We start from the raw sequence: 10,558 nt of genomic DNA on the forward strand, positions 1-10,558 counted from the left end.
TATAGGTGTGTGTGAGGTGAAAGCTGATACAGTGTGTGTCTCTCCTCTCTACAGGGCTCTGTGTGTGATGACGCTGTGCAGAGTAGCAAACGGCGCTTTAGTGGCTCCATCTCTCGCGGTGTAAGAAGCCCTGACGCCCCCTCTCTTACCCTGAGGGAGGTTGCTTGGCATGCCCCCTGTGGCAACATGGGATTGCATAGTCCAGCGGTGGTCAACCGTCCTCCTGGAGAGATACTAGCTACTGGGTATGCAGGCTTTTGTTCTAGCCCTGCTCTAACATGATTCAGCTAATCAACACCCAGATGAGCAGCTGATTAGTAGAATCAGGTGTATTGGAGCAGGTCTGGAGCAAAAGCCTGCACATCCAATAGGTTTCTGGGAAGAGAGTTGGCCAACCCTGGCATAGTCTGTCTGCATGACAGTGTTGCCAGTCTCTACTTCTATCAGGGTCGGTTGTGTCTTCTGTTTTGTCCTTAATACAGATGTCAGACTCACCGAACAAGGATTCCATCTTTCTTTAATTCGTTGTATTCCACTAATTCCCACCATGTATTATCTTACAGTGCGTCTTGTGTGTTGATGACATTTGGAAACAGTGCAAAGTCATAGTGAGATTGTGTGGGGTTTTCAAGTATGTCTAGAATTGTGGTTGTTGTGACGGTTTTAAAATCAAAAGGGAGGCTTGAATGGATAGCATGCATGGAATGTATCAATGTGTTACCCTGATGAGGGGGCCTTGCTTGGCATGCCCCATGTGCCAATGTGGGATTGCATTGTGGGGTCGACCCACCCTCCTCTTGAAGCGATACTAGCGGCAGGCTGGGTGTGCAGGCTTTTAGTCCAGCCCTGCTCAAACACACCTGATTCTCTCCAGTAGGAGGGTTGTCCACCCCAGGAGAAGTCTGCATGACAGTGTCACCACCCCCCTAGTTTTATTAGGGTCTCTTGTGTCTTTCCCACATGTGGATTTCAGAAGGAATCCATATGTTTTTAATTAGCTGTATTCTACCAGTAACCATCCTGTATTATCTTACAGTGCGTCCTGTGTGTCGATGACCTTTGCAAACACTGTGCAAAGTCACAGTTTGATTGTGACTTTGTTGCGTGGGGTTTCCACTATGTCTAGAATTGTAGAGTCTAGAGTGGAACGTACACATGGAATTTGTATGTGTCTGGGTTTTTGATGTGTAGGAGGGTTGTCTTCGGTCTAACAGGGCCTGGTTGACTGGTCTATCAATGTTTTCCCTTTTCTCTTCTGCTCCGTCTGTCCCTGCTTGCTGACTGACTTTTCAATTTCCAACTCTGTGACTAACATCTCTCTCTCTCTCTCTCTTTTCAATTTCCAACTCAAACTCTGTGACTAACATCTCTCCCTCTCCCTCTTTTCCATTTCCATCTCAAACTCTGTGACTATCTCTCTCTTTCTCTCTTTGCCATTTCCATCTCAAACTCTGTGACTATCTCTCTCTTTCTCTCTTTGCCATTTCCAACTCAAACTATGTGACTAATATCTCTCTCTCTTCCATTTCCAACTCAAACTCTGTGACTAACATCTCTCTCTTTCTCTTTTCATTTTCTTCTCTTTTCCTATTTTATCTTCTTTTTGTGCCAGCCTTCGGACTACAGTGGTTTTCTGGGCTCCAACTCTCGGGCCTCGTCCAGGGCCAGCTCTGCCCGTGCCAGCCCAGTGGTGAGCCCTCTTCATTGGTCACTCCCTCTAACCCGCAGCCTTCTTTAGGCCTAGTCCTTACATCCCTTTTCCCTGTTCTCTGTTATGTTAAATGACTGCCCACTTATTATCACCCCAAGGAAGAGTGTATTGTCCAGAGAACTGAACTCTATGGTCCTGTCCTGTGTGTCCTCTGTGCACCAAGGTAATGCTCATAGACAGCTGACAGTGCTCAGCTCCCTTATGACCCCTGGTGGATGTTACAAAGACTGCAGCTTTGGTACAAGCAACGAATATATGGTTCCGACCTGGCCAATGTGAGGTGGGCCTCTGTGTGGACACATTGGTGTGTGGGTGACACTGACAACTCACATGCAGCCTGGACTGGACTGGATATGATATGACCAACTCTGTAGTGTCCAGTGGATATGATATGATTAACTCTGTAGTGTCCAGTGGATATGATATCACTATCTCTGTAGTGTCCAGTGGATATGATAAGATTAACTCTGTAGTGTCCAGTGGATATGATAAGATTAACTCTGTAGTGTCCAGTGGATATGATATCACTATCTCTGTAGTGTCCAGTGGATATGATAAGATTAACTCTGTAGTGTCCAGTGGATATGATAAGATTAACTCTGTAGTGTCCAGTGGATATGACTAACTGTAGTGTCCAGTGGATATGATATGACTAACTCTGTAGTGTCCAGTGGATATGAAATGGCTAACTCTGTAGTGTCCAGTGGATATGAAATGACTAACTCTGTAATGTCCAGTGGATATGAAATGACTAACTCTGTAGTGTCCAGTGGAAATGATATGACTAACTCTTTAGTGTCCAGTGGATATAATATGATTAACTCTGTAGTGTCCAGTGGATATGACTAACTCTGTAGTGTCCAGTGGATATGATATGACTAACTCTGTAGTGTCCAGTGGATATGATATGACTAACTCTGTAGTGCACCAAGGTAATGCTCATAGACAGCTGACAGTGCTCAGCTCCCTTATGACCCCTGGTGGATGTTACAAAGACTGCAGCTTTGGTACAAGCAACGAATATATGGTTCCGACCTGGCCAATGTGAGGGGGCCTCTGTGTGGACACATTGGTGTGTGGGTGACATTGACAACTCACATGCAGCCTGGACTGGACTGGATATGATATGACCAACTCTGTAGTGTCCAGTGGATATGATATGATTAACTCTGTAGTGTCCAGTGGATATGATATCACTATCTCTGTAGTGTCCAGTGGATATGATAAGATTAACTCTGTAGTGTCCAGTGGATATGATAAGATTAACTCTGTAGTGTCCAGTGGATATGATATCACTATCTCTGTAGTGTCCAGTGGATATGATAAGATTAACTCTGTAGTGTCCAGTGGATATGATAAGATTAACTCTGTAGTGTCCAGTGGAAATGACTAACTGTAGTGTCCAGTGGATATGATATGACTAACTCTGTAGTGTCCAGTGGATATGAAATGGCTAACTCTGTAGTGTCCAGTGGATATGAAATGACTAACTCTGTAATGTCCAGTGGATATGAAATGACTAACTCTGTAGTGTCCAGTGGAAATGATATGACTAACTCTTTAGTGTCCAGTGGATATAATATGATTAACTCTGTAGTGTCCAGTGGATATGACTAACTCTGTAGTGTCCAGTGGATATGATATGACTAACTCTGTAGTGTCCAGTGGATATGATATGACTAACTCTGTAGTGTCCAGTGGATGTGATATGACTAACTCTGTAGTGTCCAGTGGATATGATATGAGTAACTCTGTAGTGTCCAGTGGTTCCGTGGTTTAGAATCAGATGGTGATCCAGAGGGGTTGAGCATGACTCTAAAGATGCTTGCTGTGATGCAGTGTGTGGATATACGAAGACGGATACAGTATGGGCCTGGATTTACGCTGTGTCAATCAACAACATTTTTGACATTGCAAATATGTATATATCCTCTCCTTATCCTCTGCTGAGAGTAACCAAGTTGTTTTTCCCTCTACAGGTGGAGGAGAGATCAGACAGGGACTTCCTGGAAAAGGTACGGGTCACCCTCCTGATCTGAAACTCTGACTAGCTTTTAATGTATTAAAGATGAAGTATGGAATATAACTTTTGTGAAACAGACTTCAAGACGGCCCTGTCCTGTTTCCCCCCAGGGTTCCAGGACTGCCTCGACCCTCTCAGCAGCCACTCTAGCATCGCTGGGCGGGCCCTCCTCTCGCAGAGGAAGCTGTGACACCTCCATCTCAGTAGAGACAGAGGCCTCCATTCGAGAGATAAAGGTAGGACCATAGAGATACTTCTATGAGTAGGACCATATGGTATATCTGGGAAAGAGATGGTCCATGGTCTAAAGTCCATGTTTTTAGAATTGTTTTGTCGACTCCAGAAACACTTCTGATTATTACAATAAGTATTCCACGGTTGAAGACGAACAACGTCTGCGTAGTTGTATTTTAGATATGAACTGCTGTTTTGCTTTGTTTCTCCCCTGATCTCTCACTCCTCCACTGTTCTCCATTTTGTCTCTCAACAGGACTCCCTGGTGGAGTCTGAGGAGAAGTACCGTAAGGCCATGGTGTCCAACGCTCAGCTACACAACGAGAAGTCCAACCTCATGTACCAGGTGGACACACTGAAGGAGTCGCTCATTGAGCTGGAGGAGCAGCTGTACGAGTCTAAACGAGAGTACAATGACAAGGCCAAGGAGTTTGAGAGGGAGAGGCATGCCCACAGTGTTCTGCAGCACCAGTTTAACGAGATGAGAGAGACGCAAAAAAAGAGTGAAGAACTGCTAACCGTGAGTACTCAGGTCATCGCAAAGACTTCCTGCTAACAACAATACGGTAACAAAAGCAGTACTTCCACTCAGAACATAACACTAACATAGATCTAACTTAGGTCTCTTGCCAAACTTGCTGTAGTTCCTTTTCCTGCTGCGTACTCTCTGCATGCTGATTTTCCCTCCCTTCTCCTCTGTCCCTTCTCCTTCATCTTGCTTTCGTCCCATGGCCAGGAGGTGGGCCAGCTCCGTCTCAAACGGGACAGCTGTGTTAGGGAGATCTCCGACCTGCAGGAGACCCTCGGGTGGAAGGAGAAAAAGATTGGGGTACGCTTGCGGAATAGAGGGTGAACCCCAAACCGTTAGCCGCATCATTGCTACAGGAAGTTCGACAGAAAAACGCTTCCATTCCTCAGTCAGCTACTCAAGTTTAATGCTCCAAACTAACCTAGACATTTCCACTGTATCTCCTTTTTCCCTCAATGCTTCTCTCCGCCTTTACCAACTGTGTTAATCCTTCCCTTCTTTACTCACTCCTCCTCCTCCTCCTCCTCCTCCTCGGATATGGCTCAGGCCTTAGAGAGGCAGAGGGAATTCTCGGACGCTGGCGTGCGGGATGAGCGGGATAAGCTCAGGGATCAGGTGGTCCACCTCAAAGACACTCTGAAGGTACAGCAGAAGTACTGCTGAGTGAAGGTTTCCTCATCATGAGATGGCCTCCATCAAAGATGGCCTCCATGCACATGTCAGCAAACACTAGAACAGTAGGAAGTTCTAATAGGCAAATTACTTTCTGAAAGATTATTCAGCTTTATTTTGCTCATTGTTCCCTCCCAATCAGAAAAATGGGATAGTGCTGTCGCCTGAAGTAACCACCAATGGGGATGCAGGACAGATGATTGACGGGCCTCTCAGTGCAGACTCTGCCTCCCGATTGGCTCAGGAGTCCCAGCCATCTCATGGTGGGGAGAGCATGCTTGGTAAGAAAATGACCCACCGGTGCAATTGCTCATATCTGATCTCTGCTTATTTACCACCATCCTACTTTAATCAGGTTGAATGATATTGTGCAATCATGTTTTTTCTCACTTGTCTTCTGTCATTCAGATGAATCCCCGTTAGAAATGTCAGGGTTATGTTTGTGTTGCATGTGAATACTTGTTCTCCACAATGGGATACAAAACGAGGATGGTTGGCTTTCTTTTTTCTGACGTCATTGTTTTGCACTATTGTCCTCCATGGGATATTCATCATAATGTTAATTCATCCTGTTGAGTAAGGTGTTGATTCTGCATTCTTCTAATTCAGCCGTGATCAAGGCCTTGATTGTATTCTCTCCAAATGGCTCCAAATTAATTCCCCTCCAGCAATCATTCAATTTCCGTGCTTGCACTCTGACGCTGAAGAATGACCTGTGTTTGGCCCTCCAATCTATTCCCTGTGATCTTCCAGGCAAAGCACCAGAGATGCAGTTGGACCATGGCGAGGTGAGGACACCAGGGGGAAGTAGACTTCTACAAGAGGCTGACAACTACTCACATGACCAGGAGAGGGCACTACTGGAGGTAGAATCTTCAGACAAGTTGAAGCAAGACAAGTTGAATGACAGCCTGCAGCAACAAACAGACTCTGAAGCAGAGCAGTCCAAATACTGTGACCAAGAGACCCAGGTGGATGCTGTTGCACGTGAAGAAGCCATTTTGGTGCATTTTGGTGACAAAGAGACTCAGGTTGAATATGAAATAGGGCAACCCCAATACTGCGACACAGAAACCCTGGTTGGACCTGCTGACCTTGAGGAAGCCATTTTGGTTCAAAAGGAAAATACAGATGGTGGCGGTGACAATGGAGATGGGGTGAATCAAAGAGGTTTTGAACCAGAATCTCTGGAACAGGCAGAGAATGAGGAAAACAGTGGAGAAAGTGACAAGGAAGCTGTACCAGTCAGCGGTGGCACTGATGGACAATGTGAGGAAAACACTAACCTTGAGAATGGACGGGAAAACACAGAGCTTCTCACAGCTATGTCTACTGACTTTGAAGAAAATGAATTCTCTGGCCCAACTCTCTGTGTTGAGACAGAGGCCACTCTTAGTCAAATCCAAAATGAATCTCAAAGTGACCTGCAAGGAGAGAACACCCAGGAGTATGATCCTGGGACTAAGGATCAAGTCATTCCAGAACACTCAAGGATCACGGAATCTGAGATGATTAAGATGATTCTGAGGATTTCTGCATTTCTAGGGGAGGCGAAGACCAGCACAGATCAGATCTCTCAGGGATCATTAAACGATACAGAAAAAGTTGGGATGAAGAACAATCCAGAGCATCCTCCAGAGCATCAGACAGAGATTGGCCAAGTAACAGCAGATGTTCCAGTAGATATCTCATCTACAGTCTCTAATGAACTGTTCATCTCTGAATGTCCTGATGAGGTTGGAACCAAGACAGATCAGCTCATAATAAACACGTTAAGTGAACTTGAGAAAGATAGACAGCATTCTCTAGAACTTCAGCAACCTGAGAATGATTATTTCAGTACAGAAAGCTCTGTGGAAATCGTGCCAAAGATCAGAGACTCTGACGGACAGAAAATATCTGAGAGGGTTGAAGAGGTGGAGACGAGCTCAGTGGAGAGCAAGCCAGATAAGTTCTGGCAGGAATCTCTACGTGATGTGAAGGAAGATGAAGCAAATATTAAAGAGCTTCAGGCAAAGAAGCCCACATCCACTATCTCGGACGAAAAGGTAACACCTATCATAACAGAGGAGGGAAATACTAGACTAGACGAACAGGTGATCCCTGATTTACCAGAGAGGTTAGAGAGCAGCTTAGAAAAGACCTTGCCAGGAGCTAAAGGTGATCAGAAGATGGATGAAGCAGAATCAAGGGAGAAACAAGGATGTACGTGTAAATGTACATGTAAACAATCCGAGAGTGATCAAGTACTGACGGAAAACTCAGTGGATGTAGATCTAACTCAGGGGATCACCAACTCTAGTGGAGAGGCTATCTCTGACAGGACAGAGGAGGTAGAGCCCAGTCCAGACAGGATCCAGTCAGAATCACCCAGTTGTGTAGAGAGAGAAGAGGGGAACATCTATGAGGAGAACATCCATGAGGAGAACCTCCAGCAGGAAGCCATTCAGGAGGAGCAACAGACAGAACAGGGGGAGGCTTCAACAAGTTTGCCAGCAGGGGGAGACTATGAGCTAAACGATGGGGCCTCCGCTGGATATTTAGACAGTTGTGAAGAAGCCGTTCTACTTGTGGAAGAGGAGGAAGCCAATCTACTTGTAGAAGAAGAGCACATCAGCTCCTCACCCGGACCCTCAGCAGTTAGCCAAGAGATACAGCCATTACCTGAGGCAGCGGAGGAGGAGAGAGAGCGCCCCCCAGTGGAAGAAGCCCAGAAACAGGAGAGCGTTGTAGGAAAGGGACTAAACTGGGGCAGTAGAAAGGGCAAGGGCAAAGATCCTTGCAAAGTCTCCTAGTTTCAAGAAACCCAATCTAAGACTTGTAGCTTCTACATCAGGATTCCCCAACTGGCGGCCCGCGGGGGATTTTATTTGGTCGGCCATGTTTCCGAGCGTAAGACTGTAAAAACGCCAGCAAATCAGCTCCAAGTGATTTTAATTTAGGAAATCTGTTCCAAAGTATTCCCATGCATAATAGAGAGATATATGTGATCGTAAACAAATGTAAGCAAGGTTTGAAAGGATTGTTTTAGTCAAATATTTGCAGTCTACAAATGATTTGTCATTATGTCATGGCCACCTGACCATCTGCTCAAGACAAAAATCTAGTTGATGATCTCTGTATTCTCAGAGTGTTATTTGATGTGTAATAGACTACTGACTGGGGTTGCACCCAGTCTCTGTGGGCTTCTTTCTTTTACTCAAAGGAATTACATGTTTTATTTAATGCCTTATTTAGTGCCTTGAATAAATGAACCATGTTGAAGAGCGATTGATTTTGTTTTATTTTTGCACTATTGCATACCGTCACTGATTCCTGGGTTCCATAAAACCTCACCAAGCTTCCATTTATGCACAGGGGGTAGGATTATATTACACAAATTCTGTGTTATTCATGTCAGATTTTTACGTGCAACATACTAGATAACAATTACATGATTAAATAATAAGTGTGAGAATATAGCGGCATATCAATCCCATAGCATGTTATCTCCACTCATTTGTATGTGTCAGCTCTCTTAAACTCTTTCCATCCAGAATCACGGTCCCTCCAACATATTGCAGTGGTAAGCAACTGTGTTCATGCTTGGGTTTTCAATCAACTGCAGATTGTGATCAGTTGGTTAGAAATGTAAATAATTGCAATGAATTAAGTATATATATATATATATATATATATATAATAAAATAAAAATATATTTAAATTACACTGATTCTGGGTAATTCAATACAATTTGTTTAATGTGTTTAAAAAAAACAATATAGATTAGAAACAAAAACCTGTTAATTGAACAGTGTGGTAAATGTTGATGTACAAACTACCCGATTACTGACCAACTATTAGAATTTCATGCTGTTGATTAAAAGTAATCTGTCTGTTTTTATTGCAGAGCTCAGACTGAGGAAAATAGTTGATGAGAGGGAGAGTTTAGCTGATCAGGTGAAGAGGCTGAAGTCTCAGCTGGAGGGGAAACAGAGGAACGGGACAGAGGGTTTGAGTCCTGAGGAGGACGGACTTGAGAACGGCATGGACCCCCACATCCTCGACTTACAGAGTGAGTCACATTTCTCGTTTACTAAGACAGATCTAGCCTTTCTTTTACCTGGCTGTCTCCCTAGTGCACTTTGTCAAGTGTGTGAGTGTAGTGTATATTATGCAAACCTATACAACAATATTTGACTGACCTGCTTCTATCTTTTTATGTTCTTCTACAGGGGATGCCAACCGGCAAATCAGTGACCTCAAGTTTAAACTGGTCAAATCAGAACAGGAAGTCACAGCCCTAGAACAGAATGTAAGTACCATTTTAGTTCCTAGACAGAGGAAGACATCTATGACTATATCCATGACCAATCACGTTCCTCATGGTAAATGTAAGAAAATAAGCAGTATCTTCTACAGTGTTTGTTGGAGACTATTGACCATTTGCTCCACTAGGAGCTACACAGAATATGTCAAGTAAGTCACGTGTACAGTCTAGTATGAGGCTTATCACATTTCTTCTACCAATCCATTTCTTCACCCCCTCATTTCTCTCTTGGCCAGATCATCCGGTTGGAGGGTCAGGTGACTCGCTACAAGTCAGCCTCTGAGAGCGCAGAGAAAGTAGAGGACGAGCTCAAAGTGGAGAAACGCAAGCTACAGAGAGAGGTAGGCTACTATAATGTCAGGTTTGCAAAAACAACCAAAGAAATCACAGAAAACCCTCAAATCATTGGGTCATATGTAGTATGTCAACCCCACATTTTTTTGGTCATCAGTGCTGGGTTTATAACCATGCAGGAAGTCTACGCCATGTATACGTTGTTGCCTTTGGGTTGCCTCTCCCCTCTCAAACAACTCGAACTTTTTTCTCTCCGTTCTCTCTAGCTGAGGTCTGCCCTGGACAGGATCGATGAGCTGGAGGCCAGTAACAGCCACCTGGCCAAGCGCCTGGAGAAGATGAAGGCTAATCGGAGCGCCCTATTGGCCCAGCAGTGATGTACTTATTGGTTGTCATGGCTATGTGCATCTCTGACCTCCCTACGACCTTTGATCTATCAGGCACTCTAATAACACACACCCAGACAATTCAAACCAAGCGAGGACTTGCTGGAGCAAAAGCTTCAATTAGATAAATCCACACATATTGTAATCACAGTTCATTCAGTGTTGTGCCCATCTGTACAGTATATAGAACAACAGCAATCCAGTGATTCACCAAGAGACTCAGAGAAACCGAGGGAACGTCTTACTGACCCTGGGAACACTCCTCACTGACTGCGACCTGGGCTCCTCAACTAACTTGTGAAGGGGGAATATTCTGCACAAACGGACAGCAAAGAGGACCTATCCTCCTCCTATAGCTCTTAAGAGGACCTATCCTCCTCCTATAGCTCTTAAGAGGACC

At 44.6% G+C, this 10,558-nt stretch overlaps 1 protein-coding gene across 1 annotated transcript in view; it reads left to right on the plus strand.

Moving 5' to 3' along the window:
- The window catches only part of lrrfip1b (leucine rich repeat (in FLII) interacting protein 1b), a 30,959-nt gene extending 20,407 nt beyond the window's left edge, over window positions 1-10,552 (plus strand). Inside the window, exons 8-17 of the mRNA XM_084191821.1 lie at window positions 1,613-1,690; window positions 3,691-3,726; window positions 3,845-3,970; window positions 4,225-4,488; window positions 5,044-5,139; window positions 5,312-5,450; window positions 9,059-9,223; window positions 9,384-9,463; window positions 9,715-9,819; window positions 10,039-10,552. Of these exons, the coding sequence (XP_084047947.1) occupies window positions 1,613-1,690; window positions 3,691-3,726; window positions 3,845-3,970; window positions 4,225-4,488; window positions 5,044-5,139; window positions 5,312-5,450; window positions 9,059-9,223; window positions 9,384-9,463; window positions 9,715-9,819; window positions 10,039-10,149 (1,200 nt within the window). The 3' untranslated portion in view covers window positions 10,150-10,552. The remainder of the gene's footprint in view (window positions 1-1,612; window positions 1,691-3,690; window positions 3,727-3,844; window positions 3,971-4,224; window positions 4,489-5,043; window positions 5,140-5,311; window positions 5,451-9,058; window positions 9,224-9,383; window positions 9,464-9,714; window positions 9,820-10,038) is intronic.
- The last annotated feature ends 6 nt before the right edge of the window (window positions 10,553-10,558 follow it).

Source organism: Coregonus lavaretus (assembly GCF_964263955.1).
Source record: "Coregonus lavaretus genome assembly, contig: HAP1_SCAFFOLD_1368, whole genome shotgun sequence".
Taxonomy (NCBI): Eukaryota; Metazoa; Chordata; class Actinopteri; order Salmoniformes; family Salmonidae; genus Coregonus; species Coregonus lavaretus.